The sequence below is a fragment of the Trichomycterus rosablanca genome, chromosome 3 (genome assembly GCF_030014385.1).
Source record: "Trichomycterus rosablanca isolate fTriRos1 chromosome 3, fTriRos1.hap1, whole genome shotgun sequence".
In the NCBI taxonomy this organism is placed as follows: Eukaryota; Metazoa; Chordata; class Actinopteri; order Siluriformes; family Trichomycteridae; genus Trichomycterus; species Trichomycterus rosablanca.
Genome location: NC_085990.1, coordinates 29,269,941 through 29,288,885, shown reverse-complemented (window position 1 = coordinate 29,288,885; position 18,945 = coordinate 29,269,941). Strand labels below are relative to the sequence as shown.

The window sequence follows — 18,945 nt, the reverse complement described above, 5'->3', positions numbered from 1 at the left end:
GGCAACCTGTCAGTGGTGGGGCTTGAACCAGTGTTGATTACTAGTCCAGTACCTTAACCACTGGGTTACAACTTCCTAAAATTGGGTTTGTAATCACTACTGCAGAGTATAGGTGTAAATACATCTCTACACCTTGGAGAGACGTATTCCTACCAAGTGATTTTTTGGGTAGGCTGTACGTCCTCAGTAGACCTCACCAGGATAACTTGGTTATTAATGAATGATTTGTATCTGGCCTCTTTATGGTGTAAAAAAAAGAACCACTATTTACAATATTACTAAAGAACACTGCTAGGATGACTAATCTTTTAGCATCCAGCTTGTGTTACTTCATGCAGATGGCTAATATTTAACCTGGAGCACAAAGTAATTGTGCCAACCTTATTACACAGCCACACCTGTCTTGCTGTGAATGCATCATTGTGTCTTGAAGCATCACTATGTTTAGGCCCATACTTTTCTGTTTTTCAGAAAACTAGCACAGTTAACCTGCAGGGGATTTTACCCCAAATAGTTCTTATTCTTTATGATTTTCTCCTTGACCCCTAGCACATGGAAAACTGGAGGTTATCTGTTCTAGTTTTAGACTGGCACCTAAAGCATCCTTAAAAAACTGAGGCTGGGGCTGGGGTTATTCTTACTTTGCATTGGGCAAGAAAGAAGTTGAACAGAGGCTGAAATTGGGACGGTGGAGTTGGAAAGAGGCCCAAATTAAAGCTCAAAGATATTGAAGACTAAAAAAACAAAGGTGAAAAGGTGGTAAACAGGGTCTTAAAGGAGTTGGGAGAGGATAGGGACTAAGAGAAGGTAGAGAGTTGAACAGGGGTTTGTACGAGTAGTAGGAAGGCTAAATGTATATTTAGGCTAAATAATTTGTAGATGGAAACTAAATCTATAAATTCTACAATGTAGAAAGACTATATAAAATGCCTGATTGGGGACTGAGAACAGTTGAATGTTGGCTGAATGGGAGTCTGAGAGGAATGCTGGACTGATAATGCTTGATGGGTACTGGAGGAGTAGAAGTGAGTTGAGTGAGAGACTGAGAACGATACTGAATGAAATAAAAGGCTGGATGAGAGGCTGAGAGAGATCCTGATAATAAGGCTGATAGGGATGCTGAATGGAAACATGCATAAATCGAGGGCTGAGAAGTGTTGGCGGTAGACTGAAAGGGATGCTGAATGGAAAAAGGCCTGAATGTGTGAAGTTTAGTGAAACTACACAGGGACTTAGAGGAACTTCAATCAGAGAGGCTGATAACGGGCAAATAATTGGGGAATGGTCACACGCAGACCAGAGGAAGTTTCAGGGAGGCTGCATGAATGGAGACTGATTAGGAACTAATTGTAGCACAACTTGTGACCAATACAATTCATGCAACTACTGGCTGCTCATGGCTCAGCAGTGGCAATCTGGCAGTGCTGGGGCTTAAACCAGTGACCAGCTACTTAACCACTAAGCTACCCTGTCCACACCCTAGAACATACCTAAATATGAACAAACATTTGTTTTAAGATGGCTAAGTATAGGTAGAAAGGATGTATATGATGGTTGGGGGAGCAGCGGTATACACTGATCAGCCATAAGATTAAAACCACCTCCTTGTTTCTATACTCACTGTCCATTTTATCAGCTCCACTTACCATATAGAAGCACTTTGTAGTTCTACAATTACTGACTGTAGTCCATCTGTTTCTCTACATACTTTTTCAACCTGCTTTCACTCTGTTCTTCAATGGTCAGGACCCCCACAGGACCACCACAGAGCAGGTATAGGGTGGTAGATCATTCTCAGCACTGTGACAATGACATGGTGGTGGTGTGTTAGTGTGTCTTGTGCTGGTATGGATCAGACACAGCAGCGCTGCTGGAGTTTTTAAATACTGTGTCCACTCACTGTCCACTGTATTAGACACTCCTACCTAGTTGGTCCACCTTGTAGATGTAAAGTCAGAAACAATCGCTCACCTACAAACGCTGTTTGAGTTGGTTGTCTTCGAGACATTCATCGGTGGTCACTGGACGCTGCCCACGGGGTGCTGTTGGCTGGATATTTTTGGTTGGTGGACTATTCTCAGTCCAGCAGTGTCAGTGAGGTGTTTTAAAACTCTGTCTGCACTGATGTGTCTTATCTACTAATACCAGCACAACACACACTAACAAACCACCACCATGTCAGTGTCACTGCAGTGCTGAGAATGATCCACCACCCAAATAATACCTACTATGTAGTGGTCCTGGGAGAGTCCTGACCAATGAAGAACAGAATGAAAGGGGGCTAACAAAGCATGCAGAGAAACAGATGGACTACAGTCAGTAATTGTAGGACTACAAAGTGTTTCTATTTGGTAAGTGGAACTGATAAAATAGACAGTAAGTGTAGAAACAAGGAGGTGGTTTTAATCTTATGGCTGATCAGTGTATGCTTTAGTAATGCTGGCTCAGTAGGCTGATCTGACTGACAGCTCCCTGCTGACGGTATGCCTGACATGAAATTGGTCTCACAAGCTAAAGGGCTATCTGGACCTTGCACAAATAAAAAGGTTGGACACTATTTGAGGCGACATTGCAAAGCTACACACTTTCTCAGCAGGAGTTGTATTTTTATTACTTAAAAAAAAGAAAACTGACTGTAAAAGCAGGGTGGGAGAACGAGTAGACCATACTTGAATAAAAAGACAATGAAAAGCAGAAAATGAATAAAAAGTGCAGATTGTTAAGAACGAACAGCAGTGCAGTGACTCTACGCTAAGGGATTTTTCAAAACGCGCTGCAAGGTTTTACACATTGAATGGATATCAGCTTTAAAAAGACTCGTACTCTGCAGCAGGCAGGAATAAAACAGCTTCAGTGAGACAAAATGAATTCTTTAAGAACGAATTGTTAAACACCTCTTTAAAGAAATATGACAGTGTTTCATTTTTTGCTATATTGCTGCATTACTGTGCTGCCAGGCTCTGATAAGCTACAGGGGGAGTGAATAGTGAGCCTAATTTTAACAGCCATGTGATTGGATTCTTAAAACAGCATTCTACTCTCACTGCTATGCAACTAATAATAGATGTTATTAAAAAATTGTTTACACATCATCACACTACCAATATCAATGTTCTTGCAGCAGAATTTTAACTGCATTTGTTGAAAAATTGTTTATTAAATTGGTTTGTCCAAAATTATTCTAATTTTATGTCAAGGTCTCAGAATTTAGGAGCTACCCAACTTATTATTCTCACCCAAATCCAATCTTGGTTCTTTGCAATGCAAACAAAATATTGGAAACTGTTAGTGTTTGGGAGCAATGTTTATTATGTGCATTAAATCCTATTTGTATTATATGAAGTTTTAATTAGATCATCCCAGGAGTGATATATGGGTTTTAAGGTTAAGAGCTCCATGTAGTCCAGCTATGTTCTTGCTTAGTAAACAATTTCTTTATAGACCTTGATTTGCTCACTGGGGCACTGTCAAACTAAAAAAAGGAAGCACTTACCACTCATTAAACAAAATTAGAAGCATGCAGTTCACTTAAATGTGATTGTATGCTGTACCATTGGAGATTTACTTGACTAAAACTAAGGTAAAGTGTCTAGCCTAGCCCAAAGCATCAAAATAGACCAAGGCCATTACTTCATCGACCTAAAATACATGGCTTTAGTGTCATCTACCAAACCAAATGTATTAATTAGACTGACAGATACTAAAATATGATTCATTCTTTTAAAATATATATTTCTACAAAACTAGTTCAGTGCTGGTGTGCTTTATGCTGTCCGTCTAACACCTGGAACTGAGTGATCTTTACATTGTGTGGACTTTTTGTGCAATAGTTCTTGCAACAAATGCTCCATCTTAAATGTATCATTGTATCTTTACTTTTGGGTCAAATGGCCCTTTATTGATTTATTTGACCTAATGAAACTCACCTTGGTCACTTGATGTCAGCTTTCTTGTCATTGGAACCATTCAGACTCCACTTATTTCAATGTCTCTTATACCTAAGTTCGCCTGCCACCCACCCTGGCTGGTGAATTGACTGTGTGTGTAGTTCTCTTTAGATTACAATTCAAAGCATTCCCTGCACCTCATGTTACTTGATACAACTGGGGGAATGCTTCATAAGTATAGCTGGGACTCAGTTCTGATCAGTTCTACAGTTTTAATATTATTTATAGTTTTTTTCTGTTTGTGTGGATTGTCAGCTTCTATATTATTCTGCCTTGGTTAAGTTTCCAACACTGGTTATATCTTTAATATATCAGGTAAGTGTTAATACTTTATAGACTGTTGTTTATTAAATGCAAGGACTCGTCTGGTAAAAGTAAAGAAAGGAAATGGTAATGGTTAAATTTTTGGTGACAATCACTGTAGCTACTATACTTTAACTCACTTGTAGAAAGAGTAAATGAGCATATTTCTGGTAACAGTGTACATCCACATTAACTGTGCTTGTTTTGGCAGATTGAACCCTCTTAATGAGAATTTGGATTTATCCACCACACTTTGCTTATAAGGACTGGTGTAGGAGCCTCTGAGCTAAGCTTTCCCCTCTGAAGCATTACCTTATGGGTCAGGGAGTAGTGTAGAAAAAATTCCAGCTGGCATTTGTGTTCCAGGCACCATATTGAATCCTGATAGGAGGATGAAAGCACCACTGCAGCTGACATTTTACATAAGCTAGAAAGTAAATTTGGACACCACTGACAGAAAGAGCTGTATGTGGAGTTGGAATGAAAGCTGGTGGGCTGGATTCTCTATGTTTATTGCGTTCAGCAATTTAAAGCTGTGTCAACTGGTGTTACAGTAGTGTTAAAAGTGCTTGACTCCTTTGCAATTTACTTTTTATTGCATATTTCACACTAAATGTTCGTTTGGATTTTAAAACAGATTAAGATATTACACTAAAGTTCAATCTAAATAGTTTAAACAATAAAATTTAAGAAACATGTAGATCATCGTAAAAGTGTTATTACTCCCTTGGTTAATCAATAGGCTAACTAAATGTAATTGAAGTCATTGGCTCAGAATCATAATTACAAATCAGAGTCACCTATTGTCTACAAATGACCACAAATAACAGTACATATAGCTTCTCTGTGAAGGATTAAAAAGAAGAAAAAAAAATAGGATCACACCAATGTTTTTACTTCAAGTCTTTCATCCCATCTCATTGATTTTTCCCAACTCTTTCAGGTGCCACACAGTCACTAGTCTATTGTAGTTCTAACACTAACACACAGCTTTCTGTTTTCTTCAATGCTGTTTTAATACCTTTTGAATTGTTCTAAACACACAACACAACATGTTGCAAGCTCTTGTCCAATACAAAAAACTTATTTTTTTAAATTATTGTACTAGAATACAGTCACATGTATTATGAAATGTGAATAGATATATACAAAACACACAAAATGCAATGATCCCACCACCATATGAAAGTAAAAACACCATAATCACTATAGTGAAGTAAATCTAATAATGATGATTAAATAATAATAATGATGATTAATAATGAAACACAGAAATACTGCAAGTAATATACACTAAACATTTTACTAAGGAATGGTAACTGCTGTGCTAAAGCTAAACTAATCCCTAAGCTAAGTATAAAACAAAGAAGCAACCTAGAGATCAGCATAAATACCAAATTAAGGAAACACTAGGAAATCACTGGAGAATAGGAATACAGAAAATAAACAAAAAATGTACTAAGGAAATAAGAATACTAAAGCTAACATACAGTTATGCTAACAGACACTCACCGAAAGAGAAAAAATACAGAAGTACATCAGAATTACAGAAGCAAGGAAACATTCTGAAATTACAGGAGCAATAATGCAATAACACAGAGGTGTAATGCTTTGCAAGGAGTTCTGTCCAGATGAAGGCTATAGAGAGTGGAGTTAGCTGAGATTCCTGCTAGATGTGATGGGAACCTGGCGTGTTTGCACCAAAAATGTCAAGAACCCACTACGGACTTTATCACAGACTGGACTGAATAATGAAGAATTATTATTTTTTGCTACTTATAATTTTTAGTTCAAATTAATTTTGTGTTTGTATGATTTGTGTAAATCCTGTTTATTCAAATTATCCTCCAGGCCACCCAAGGAGGATGGGTCCCTGCTGAGTCTGGTTCCTCTTAAGGTTTCCTGTAATTTTAAGGGAGTTTTTCTTTGCCACTGTCACCCTCGGCTTGCTCAACAGGGGTTCTTGGTCTGTCGGTCCTGGATTCTGTAAAGTTGCTTTGAGACAATGTCCATTGTAAAAGCGCTATACAAATAAATTTGACTTGACTTTAAGGTGTGGATGGTCAGGTGATGTGCTGTGGAAGTGACTAATGGGGCTTGTAGTTGTTACAGGAATTTAAGATTAAAAGCAGCTTATATTCAGTGTGTAGACACTGAAAAAGGACAAATAATAAAGTTCAGGCAGTTAAGTATTTTGGCTAAAGGGACTTTTTTTCAAGACCCATCCAAATGTCTAGTAACAACTTGGATGTTTACCTGTTCTGAAGTTTGAAAAGATCTGCAATTATTTGTAAGTAAATTAGGGTGCTCAGGTGGCTCGATTAGCTGTTGTTCAAGGAGGGTGCTGGACGGGACCTCATAGTTGGCTACTGCCCACGTGACGGAGGGGGCTTGTGTCAGTCTCGGCTCACCTCAACCAGGGTGGAGATAAACATCAGTTGAGAGGAAGCGTAATGCAATCGGGTAAAATGCAGTATATATACTGTATATTGCTATAAATCTAAGTTAATTAGATTTAGAGTTTTAAATAGGCAAAAAAACATTGTGCTTTTAAATATAAAAATAAGCTGAGAATTGAGATTTTTTTTTCTTTTTGTCTGTTGTCTGATGGATTATTCTGGTCTAGTCTGTGTTAAACAAGAAGAAAAAAAATCACTTCGTGTATTCCATGTTACAAAGAACTGAGGATGTGTAGAGCACTGTTTCTCTCTCTTTTTCACTTATGGCATGCTTTCTCAAGTCAGTCCAGTCTAAATGTATTCAAAGAGTGCATTCAGCATCCATTCAACAGTCAACACACACACACACACAAGTGATCATTAAAGGAAGGGGTTGGGGTAAATGTCACTTACTATTAATGGTAAGCCTAAGACAATGCATACAACCACTGGGTGATAAAGTTGACGGCTGAGTGATCTGATTCTGGAGCCATTCTTTTTAAACACTGTTCAATAGTAGTTTGTTTCATACAATGCTCTCGTAATGAATTGTGTGGTTTTTGGAAACAAAGTCAGAATATTTTTCCACAAAACCTCTGATGATTCCAGACAGCACTTTGTTTGAGAGCCTGGTGTAGAGAGCAAAGGGGGCCTTACCCAGTATAAGTATGGTGTTCCTAATAAAGAGATCATTGAGTGTATATTTACTGTATACTCTGTTGCCTTTTTATGGTTCAGACACTATTACAATATTAAAGTAATAAGCATATCTTCTCAGTGCAATTTTCATGTGCCATATTTACTGATGGTCTGTAACGCGTTACTTAGTAACGCGTTACTCTAATCTGACCACATTTTTCAGTAACGAGTAATCTAACGCGTTACTATTTCCAATCCAGTAATCAGATTAAAGTTACTTATCCAAATTACTGTGCGTTACTATTTTTGTCATTTTCCTTAGTGAAAAGATATTTTTGCTTTCTTCTTGGCAGGGGCGGAGCCAGGGGGTGGCCAGTGGTTGCCATGGCCACCATAAAGTAATCTTCGGCCACCCCTCTGGCCCCCCCACCACCGCTTTGCCGGCAATTTTTTTGCGGAAGCATTTCTGCACGCAGGAGCAGCGCACCTCAGATAAGTAGTTCTTCACCAAAACAGTGCAGTAATACACTCAACATAAATGTCAACCACCAACACAATTACAGAAGTAATTTAGTAGTATTCGTGGCGCGCTACGAGTAAAAGCGCCAGCTTCTCTGCGCATTCCAGTGTTGCCAGATTGGGCGGATTTTGTTGGAAAACAATTTAATAACAGGTAAATAACACTTCTATTTAAAAGAAAATCTTCCGTTTTAAGAAGCTCCAGCATTGTAGAAGGCTATTCAAAGTAAAGTCAATTTTCAATGCTGATTTAGCGTAATAGTGTTGGTCAGTCTGTATCATATTGTTGAAAGAAAATTAAAATTTGTTTTCCATGCATTCGCACTAGCATGTTCTGGGATTCAATTGAGTCTCATCAGTACACACAAGTTGGCAGCCAAATGATAAAGTATTGCAAAGGAATATCTTTGAAATATTCCGCATTATATAACTAATAAAGTAACTTGTAATCTAACTTAGTTACTTTTAAAATCAAGTAATCCATAAAGTAACTAAATTACTTTTTAAAGGAGTAATCAGTAATCAGTAATCAGATTACTTTTTCAAGGTAACTATGCCATCACTGGCCATATTTCATTTTGAGTGTCCTTATCATCATCCCCAATTTTACTTATTTACCACTAGCTGTGAAAGATGTCCACAAACACAAATGCAAGAAAAGCAGAAAAGGCATGAGAGAATTACACTAAGCAATAACAAAGCTCTTTTTTTATTTACATGATGTGCCATTTTTGGCTTTATGTCTTTATTTATGGCATTTAGCATTATCTTAATCCAAAACAACTTTCAGTTGTGACCTGAATACACTACAAGCAGTTGACGGTTAAAAGCCTTGCTTAGGGCCTAACAGTGGCAACTTAGATAGATTAGGCTTGAAATAGCAACCTATGATCTGGCTGGGTGGGAATAGGTTAAATCTGTTGCTGTATACAATTTCTCCATCTACTGTTATAGTTTGGTACAATTCTCTGCAAAAATCTACCACTGGCAGGTAAAAAGATTCAGCCGGTGATTGTGTGGCCTGCACTGAGGTGGTGCTAGCAGTTTTTTTATCTATTCATTTATTTAAAGATTATTTAAATTGTGAGTAAAACTAATTCCACTAATTTAAAAAAATAAAAATTAGGAATATTTCTTAATTCGAAAGTAAAAAAATATTCTATTACCATAACTGATGAGCTCATCTCCCACTGCTTAATCTATAATCCTCTTTAACTTTAATGTGTCTGGCTAGTTTGAATGGCCCTATCTAGTCTAAGCTACAGTATATTTTAAAACACATGCATTCACACAGGTTGGTCAAACATCTGTCCCTCAGTCTTGGCAGCATTAGCCGCACCCATAGTATTAATTACGGGACACAGTCCAGACTATTTTTTAAATGGTTAGGTTTTCCAGTAGCTGTCCTTGGAACACACACACACACAGTGGGCAGATGGTTTATTTAAAAGTCCTCTAATATCACTGAACAAATAGCCTGCTTTTATTAATGAATGTTTCTAGAACAAAACATGTACAAACTTTGTAAAGAAAGTGTATTGCAATTGAAGAAAAAACAACTAGATAAAAAGACGTTTTAAATATTGAACCACTACCACTACTAGAGTAACACAATTAATGAAATCCAAAACAACATACAATAATTGAACCACCACAATTACTATAGTAACACAATTAATAGAAATGAAATAATGTTTTAACCATAAAGGCATTTCCTATGCTTTTTCTTAACAGTGTTTATTTTTCAAGTAAGTTATTTTTTACTAAAGTATAAATAATCATCACTCACTTTCTTAACCGCTTATCCAATTAGGGTCGCGGGAGGGTGCTGGAGCCTATCTCAGCTTTTCAATGGGCGCAAGGCACACAGTAACACCCTGGACGGGGTGCCAGTCCATCGCATGGCAGACACATACACACCCATTCACCTATAGGGCAATTCAGTGTCTCCAAGTAACCTGACTGCATGTTTTTGGACTGTGGGAGGAAACCGGAGATCCCGGAGGAAACCCACGAAGACACGGGGAGAACATGCAAACTCACAGAAAGGACCCAGACCGCCCCACCTGGGGATCAAACCCAGGACCTTCTTGCTGTGAGGCGACAGTGCTACCCACCGAGCCACTGTGCCACCCAGTATAAATAATATGTTTAGAAATTTTTGATTAACATGTCACACATGTAAGGGTCTGTCAATTAGAACCTAAAGTGGTTTTAAAGTTCATGAATGAGGCCTGTCCACAGTTTAATTGTGAATGCAAAAAATCATGAGAATTCAATTAGCATGCATTGTTGAAAAATTGCTAAATATTGCAAGCCACCTTCATATGGCAACGACATACCAATTGACATCTAACTACGACCTTAGACATGACTTAAAGTATTGTTTGCTGTTTTTAAAGAATTGATGCATTATGGGTTTTGTGTTACAGGATTTTGCTGATGCTGTATTTCATTTGGTAAGGGAAAAGTACAGTGAGCTGACCGGCTGCTCATCTCTTATGCACTCGCGTCACAAAGGCCTTGCAGGCATCGTCATGACCAGAGGTAATATGCATTATATTAATTATTAGTTTTATTTACAGATTTTTTGTCTAACAACGAATAAGCATGACACAACAAAAGGTACCATATACTGCCAAAACTATGTTCCCCTCTTCTAGTTATTTGGTCCAAGTGTTTTATTCCCACCTATTGCTAAATGGTAAATATAAAATCAATTATATACAGCATCAATATATACAGCATCAATGGGCTCCACCCTCCAAAAGGAAAAAGGGTAAAGAAAACACTGCAAAACACTACAGTCTGGGAAATGTAAACTATATTGTCATAATTGTAATAAAAAAGTTGCTTTGGACAAAAGTGTCTACTAAATTTTGCAAATAAAAATTAAATGACATAAATGCTGGACAAAAAGCATCCTAGGGAACACCTAGGGTGTTCAGTAGCGTTGAGGTCAGGTGTGCATGTAAGCCACCAAAGTTCCTTCACACCAAATTCAAGTTTTTATTAATCTTGCTTAGTTCATAGGGTCACAGTCAAACTGGACCTGAAAGGGCCTTCCTTACAATGGTTGCCACAAAGTTGAAAGCCCACTTATGTTCTTTCCATCTCAAACTATTAGTAAATATTGTGGTTAAAACCTCTAAACTCAATAATTACCATGAATGCCCCAATATGTCTGGCCAAATAGTGTATGTTGGTTGCGTAGCCAATTAGTCTTCCACTGCTAGGGACCCCGATGGCGTACAAGGAGGGAATATTTGCCTGACACACTCCTCTCAATGCATGCACAATCCATCGACTCCTTCTTATTCGCCCACACTTTGGTGTATTCGCGCATAAGGTTTCGCATACGGACAGTCACGCACTGATCTCCATGTTCATCCACTTCTGTATAGGTGCCCTGCTCTACTAGCCAGGGTCCTTACACAGCATTGAAGACCCCACCTACTTCTGTAGTCTGGTCTTTTCCCACCCAGCAGACTAGTGACCAATTTTGTCTTCTGCAGGTACTGCTGACGGGTAGCAGAGCTTAGATTTGAACTCAGAAGGTTCAGAATTCCAGCACTGGTGCTCTAGCGAAATATCTGTATTTTTGAATTTGAAATTGCAAACTGTTTAAAGATGATAATAAACTTTGTGGACGATAAATGATTTTCGTTTATATTGTTGCGTTTTTGACTTTCTTAAACACATTTTTTATTCCTAGCAACAGGCTGTCAGAGAAGTGATACAAGTATGGTGATAAAAGCATATGTTATTAGATAAAAAGAACGTATGATAGTTTTATCAGGTTGTGTGATTGATAGTTCTTGCTGTATAAAACTGAAATTGGTGATATTTTTACAGTATCATGCTCAGATATTTTATCTTCTCAGCTTGGACCAGCTCCCATGGCTTGATGCCTGTGTGTGTTTGTGTATTAATAACGCTGTTATCTTCAAAGATCCAGATGTGGGCAGCATGAGTGTTTGTGGTGGGCTTACAGACACACAATATTTGACAATATTCCGCTCACTGACTGTCTACTGGACATGAACCAGTGGAATATTAAAGCACCTTCATCTTTCAACCACTAATTTCTCAATCTCATTTCCTCTGAAGAAGCATTAACTGAGGTTACGCAGCAGCTTACTAGTTCATTTAATAAGTTGTTTCATCCACTATGTCAAAGCTTCCTGGCACCATTTAAATTTAATTCTGAATAATCTTTTTTAAACACGTCTACAGTTGCCAGCTTTTTATATTTGCTTTTAAACATCAGATGAGTTTTACTAGGGACATGTGTGAGAATGTTAGGAGTGATTTAAAGCTTCAGCTGAACCAACTGTTACACCTTTTATAACATTTTATTTTTGCACTAGATCCAGGGATATTGAATACAGCATCTGGTGTTCAGGAACTGTAATCGATTAGTTGTTTTATATACGGCTTTATTTCTCAAAATGTAATACTTGAAGTGAGGCAATGGAGTTTTATAAATATCATTTGGACTTTCCAAACTTTAGCACCTCAAATTTTGAGGTCAGTGCTCACATGTAATTCAGAGCTTGTGCATCAACATTGATAGAAACATCTGGCAAATGCTGTGATTATATTATTATATGTAATTTATGACTAAGGCTGGTTTAGGCTTTCAAGATTTGCCACTTGAAATACATAGTTTTTTCCCCCCCCAATTTTCCTCCCAATCTAGTTGTATCCAATTACCCCATTGCATTACATTTCCTCTCTACTGATGTTGATTTCCACTCTGACTGAAGAGAGCTGTGACTAACACACGCCTCCTCCGACACGTGCAGTAGCTGACTGCAAGTTTTTACCTGAAGAGGCGAGTTCATATGCGGATCAGCATTGTGTACACCCTGATCACATCATTACTCGTCTCTGTGCAAGCTCCATCAATTAGCCAGCAGAAGTGGTAATTGCATCCTCCCTGTACAACAAGCCAATCGTTGTTCGTGTAGGCGCCCAGCCTGACGGTAGCAAAGCTGAGATTCAAAACATAGTTGTGATCAGAGTGTGTCTCTTCGTACACAATGCTGATCCACATATGAACTCACCTTGTGCAGGTGAAAAGATGCAGACTGCACATGTGTCACAGCTTTGCTTAGTCAGGGTGGAGGAGAGCAATCAGGTAATTGGATAGGCTAAATGGGGAGAAATAAATAAAATACCAAAAAAAAGAAAAGCCATGCATATCCAGCAGCTCCTTGTTCGAGGTGCATACCCACAGAACTGTTTTGTAAGATGTAGAAGTCATGTGCACCTCCTGGGAATTGAGAGACAACATTCAGAAGGTTTTAGGTGAGTTTTAGATGAGTTGTACATTTATGGAGTGGTATTGCTTGTGATTAAGATATGGGAATAGATCTGGAGAGGCTGCCTAAATGTTCATATAGTGGAGTCTATTGCTTTGGCAAATGCTTTGGGTAAACTAGCAATAGAATGGAACGTTCTCTTGACTGGGACCTGTGCTCCTGATGTATACAGGAGTTCTATGTGTTGTGTGGCCATTTGATTTATTCCATCCACGACTTGTGGGAGAGCACGGCTGATGGATGCCTGTGATATCCCTACCCTATCTTCTAGCCTCCTCTGAAATGTCCCAGAGATCACTGGGATCATTGGATCATTTAGTACGGCTCTGCAGTGCTGGCTTCAAACTATTGCAAAGCTCCATAAGGAAAGCCCTTGGAAGTCTAAAGCATCCCAAAAAGTACTTGTCACTCTTTGCAAATAGATCTAAGTGTTCCTGGAAGATGCGTTCCTTCTTAAAGTAATAGTAAATATGCCAATGTGCAAGTAGGCCTAGGATGCAGAAATAGTCCTACTCTGGGCCTTTATGTAGTGTGATTATTTACAGATTATTGGATGGTATGTTTCCCAATTAATATAATTGATGTAAATTGAAGTATTAACGTGTTGTTCATTTATTTTTAAAGATCATAATGCATTGTAAAATAATGAAAATAATTATTTCAGACATTATAATTTATTAGATTCTTATTGTAATTTGAATTCTGTAATAATATACAACCATATAATAAATAACCAACTATTTTACACACATAGCAGATAGATAGATAAACAGACAGACAGACAGACAGACAGACAGACAGACAGACAGACAGACCGATAGATATATACTTTATTTATCCCAAATTATTGGCCTCCAGTAGCTAAACAAGAACAAAAGAAAAAAAGGACCAATACAAATGTACAATGTATGTATTGTGTATGTGTACTATCCACACACATTATGATAACCAAGACTGCATATACACATACACCGATCAGCCATAATATTAAAACCACCTACTTGTTTCTACACTCACTGTTCACTTTATCAGCTCCACTTACCATATGGAAGCACTTTGTAGTTATACAATTACTGACTGTAGTCCATCTGTTTCTCTGCATGCTTTGTTAGCCCCCTTTCATGCTGTTCTTCAATGGTAAGGACCCCCACATAGTAAGTATAACTTGGGTGTTGGATCATTCTCAGCACAGCAGTGACACTGACATGGTGGTGGTGTGTTAGTGTGTGTTGTGCTGGTATGATTGGATAAGACACAGCAGCGCTGCTGGAGTTTTTAAACACCTCACTGTCACTGCTGGACTGAGAGTAGTCCACCAACCAAAAAATTTCCAGCCAACGGCTGGACAGTGAGTGGACACGGTATTTAAAAACTCCAGCATAGCTGCTGTGTCAAATCCACACTCATACCAGCACAACACACACTAACACACCACCACCACCATGTCAGTGTCACTGCAGTGCTGAGAATGATCTACCACATAAATAATACCTGCTCTGTGGTGGTCCTGTGGGGGTCCTGACCATTAAAGAACAGAGTAAAAGCAGGCTAAAAAGGTATGTAGAGAAACAGATGCACTACATTATATATGGTAAGTGGAGCTGATAAAATGGACAGTGAGTGTAGAAACAAGGGGGTGGTTTTAATGTTATGGCTGATCAGTGTAGTGTGCAGTTGCTAGAAGGACCTATCTTCAGTCAAGATTTATCTCAAAAAATACAACAGAAACCTGTTGATGTAGTGCATCAATAATGGGGGGAAATTTAGTTCTCAAATGATTAGAAAATGTTGAGAGAAAAGGTGATTTGCCTTTGTTCCCCAAATGCCCATTACTCAATTATACATGCTATTTTGGGTGATGCAGTAAATGAGCTGAATATCCTATTGTTCCTGGTGATCATCACTTAGATTAGGAGATTGTTTCATTTTAAAACATTTAGTAATGCACCAGCAACTTATGAATTTAACTTCTAAACAAAATAGGTACTGTGCAAATGTATTAACTTTTTTATATACCTTGTACGCCTAAACTCTGTACTGTTTATAAAGAATTGCTCTCATTTAAATATCTTGAGACAGATATCTTGAGGCAGGCAAAACGTCTCAGTATGAATGAATCTCATAAAGAGCCATGCAAAGCAGAGCTTATGTAGAACCAGTGTGTAATAGGGCTAATTAAGCTAAACCAGGATGTGAAATTTCCCCTGGCAGAACTAACACAGCCAGAATAGATGCAAAAATGGCATTTCTCAGCCTCCAGTGGATTATTGTTCCACACAGCATGCTGGGTAAGATCCAAGATTTTTGTCAACTGTGTGATACTTACATAATAAAGCATAAAGTGTCTTTAAAAATAACAAAGGCTCAAACATTAAATAGATTATATAAATAAATTATAAATAATATTAACTGTTTAGGTACCACAGTTGAAGATGGAACAGTTCAGCGATGTAGTCACAGCTAATAAGTGCACAAAAGTGATAAATACAGCAGGTATTTGTGACACTAGCAACTAACACTTTATTATCAGATTAGTGATGCTCTTTAAAAGTCAATGCTTTCAGTAAATACTGTACATGGTGTCAAGCTTTCAAGCAGTTGCTAAAGCCACCAACCAGGCATAACCTGACCACCTTCCTAATATTGTTGCTGCCAAAACAGCCCTGACCCATCGAGGCATGGACGCTACTAGATCCCTGAAGGTGTGCTGTGGTATCTGGCACCAAGATGTTAGCAGCAGATCCTTTAACTCCTGTAAGTTGTGAGGTGGCGCCTCTATGGATCGGACTTGTTTGTTCAGCACATCCCACAGATGCTCGATTGGATTGAGATCTGGGGAATTTTGAGGCCAAGTCAACACCTCAAACTCGTTGTTGTGCTCCTCAAACCATTCCTGAACCATTTCTGCTTTGTGGCAGGGCGCATTATCCTGCTAAAAGAGGCCACGGCCATCAGGGAATATCGTTTCCATGAAAGGGTGTACATGGTCTGCAACAACGCTTAGGTAGGTGGTACGTGTCAAAGTAACATCCACATGGATGGCAGGACCCAAGGTTTCCCAGCAGAACATTGCCCAAAGCATCACACTGCCTCTGCCGGCTTGCCTTCTTCCCATAGTGCATCCTGGTGCCATGTGTTCCCCAGGTAAGAGACGCACACGCACCCGGCCATCCACGTGATGTAAAAGAAAATGTGATTTATCAGACCAGACCACCTTGTTCCATTGCTCCGTGGTCCAGTTCCGATGCTCACGTGCCCATTGTTGGTGCTTTCAACGGTGGACAGGGGTCAGCATGGGCACCCTGACTGGTCTGTGGCTATGCAGCCCCATACACAACAAACTGCGATGCACTGTGTATTCTGACACCTTTCTATCAGAACAATTTGAGCTACAGTAGCTCGTCTGTTGAATCAGACCACACAGGCCAGCCTTTGCTCCCCCTGTGCATCAATGAGCCTTGGCAGCCCATGATCTTGTTGTCGGTTTACCACTGTTCCTTCCTTGGACCACTTTTGATAGATACTGACCACTGCAGACCGAGAACACCCCACAAGAGCTGTAGTTTTGGAGATGCTCCGACCCAGTCTTCTAGCCATCACAATTTGGCCCTTGTCAAACTCACTCAAATTCTTACGCTTGCTCATTTTTCATTTTTGCTTTTCTAACACATCAACTCTGAGGATAAAGTGTTCACTTGCTGTCTAATATATCCCACCCACTAACAGGTGCCGTGCATTATCTGAAAAAACCAACCTCTACGCAGATGCACTTCTAAAATATTTTCCCAATCTATCTACTGGATCTATCTACAATCTATCTTTTTTCTTAAATAGCCATATCAAAAAAATAAAATCAGACATGCTTGCAATAACCCTGAATTCCTCACAACACTGAGAAACCTTTACAATAAATTCACGCTGGCTTAAATGAGAAATTAGCTCACAGTCCATTTCTCTCAGCAAGAGAACCATCTAAACTATGGCATGCAGTGTAACACAGACAGTTTAACTCTATTTATTTTAGGAACAGCAATGTTGCTTCTGGGAAAAACACACCAGGATTCTTTTTTTGACTCACAGATTAATGATTGTTTATTATTTACAATGTAGCATCTAACTATAAATACTAGTAAATAAAACATTAAATGTTTTAATATGTAAATACTAAACTTGAAATAAACATTTTTTTTTTTTTGGGGGGGGGGGGGGGGGGGGAGGAGTTACAATAGAGGCTTTAAAAAGAGACTTGCTGTGCCATGCAGCCTGTCACATGGGCCACGCACTATTAAAGATTTTAAAGCCATTTCAACTCAAAAGCTTTGAAAATTGTAATTACTAGTTATCTTAACTAATTACTTAATGTCTAGTTACGCAACATATTTCCTACAACAATTTAATTTTAAATCCCATTTTCTCCCAATTTAGTGTAGTCAATTTGTCTTCCGCTGTTGGGGATCCCTGATTTCTTGCAGTTGAGGAGGGTATGTTGCTGCTCCTGCCTCCTCCGACCCGCGCGCAGCCCTTAACGGAACCCTTTTCCACCCATGCACTCTGCACAGGCGCCTTTATCCACCAATCAGGATCCTTACACAGCGTTTGGAGACCCCGCCCACATATTCCGGTCATCCCTCTCTGCAGGCACTGCCAATTATGCCCGCTAGATGGCGCCCAGCCGACTGGTGGCAACGGCGAGTTTTGAACCGAGGAGGTCAAAATCTCGGTGCTGGTGTGCAAGCGGAATATCCTGCTGCACCACTTGGGTGCCTTGACTTAATTTAAATTAAAATGTCTTCACTTTTATAGTTAAAATTTTTATATTTAAATTTAGTTAAATTAGAAATACAAGCTATAACAACAACACACTACTGAGACATCATTTTGCTTTCATTTTACTGCATGAAAACTTATATAAACAATGTTTATGGCATTTTTAACATTGTTTTCAGGTGTCTTTTAATTGTGTAGTATACTGTTCTTACTAACACCCTGATTTCTAGAATGATTCCTTGATTTATAGAAAAGATACTGCCAGACTGTCTTGTCAGTTGCCTTTTCTCTACCTGACAGTAGAAATATATTTATTCTGTAGTGCATTTATTTTTAAACTACTGACCTAGAGAGTGTAGTAACACAGTTTGTTTTAGCACTGCTAACAGGCAAGAAGACTTGTAGTTAATCAACACAATTTCAGACATCTGTAGGAACTGTTTGCAACAATGTTTACAGAACAGAATTACACAGAACATTTGTACTATAATTAAATTGGTTTAAATGGGGTTTTGAGCTTTTAAGCTGCATTTTAGTCCTGGAACTTGTCAGGTTTTGCCAATTAGGATACATGACCACTCTCCAAAACGTTGTCAGTGGAAAGTTGCAGTATGTCGAGCAGTTATTAGTTTGGGCAGAAGCATTTTGGCCTGGTATATTGAGGGATAGGAAGGCAGGTCCACTTCCCTGGGACTAGTTGATGACTAGAAAACACAGCAGCTCAGTAATGGATGGTATAAAGTGTGTGTGTGTGTGTGTGTGTGTGTGTGTGTGTGTGTGTGTGTGTGTGAAAAGAGAGAGAGAGAGAGAAATAAATAGCATAACTCATCTCAATGGCTTTGTGCCTATTTGGATTTCTTTCACCTCTAGATACTTACTCAGCCTTCAGATTTGTTCAGAATTGTTTTAGCATTTGTTTTTCTTTATTGATTGATTTATTTATTTTACATTATTTATTTAACACAGAATAAAGGCCACTATATTATTTTCTTATTTAGTGTAGTC

General features: G+C 38.6%; 1 protein-coding gene across 1 annotated transcript in view; it reads left to right on the top strand.

The window, feature by feature from the left end:
• The window catches only part of adarb2 (adenosine deaminase RNA specific B2 (inactive)), a 111,676-nt gene that overhangs the window by 36,878 nt on the left and 55,853 nt on the right, over nt 1–18,945 (top strand). Inside the window, exon 3 of the mRNA XM_062992041.1 lies at nt 10,279–10,393. Within this exon, the coding sequence (XP_062848111.1) occupies nt 10,279–10,393 (115 nt within the window). The remainder of the gene's footprint in view (nt 1–10,278; nt 10,394–18,945) is intronic.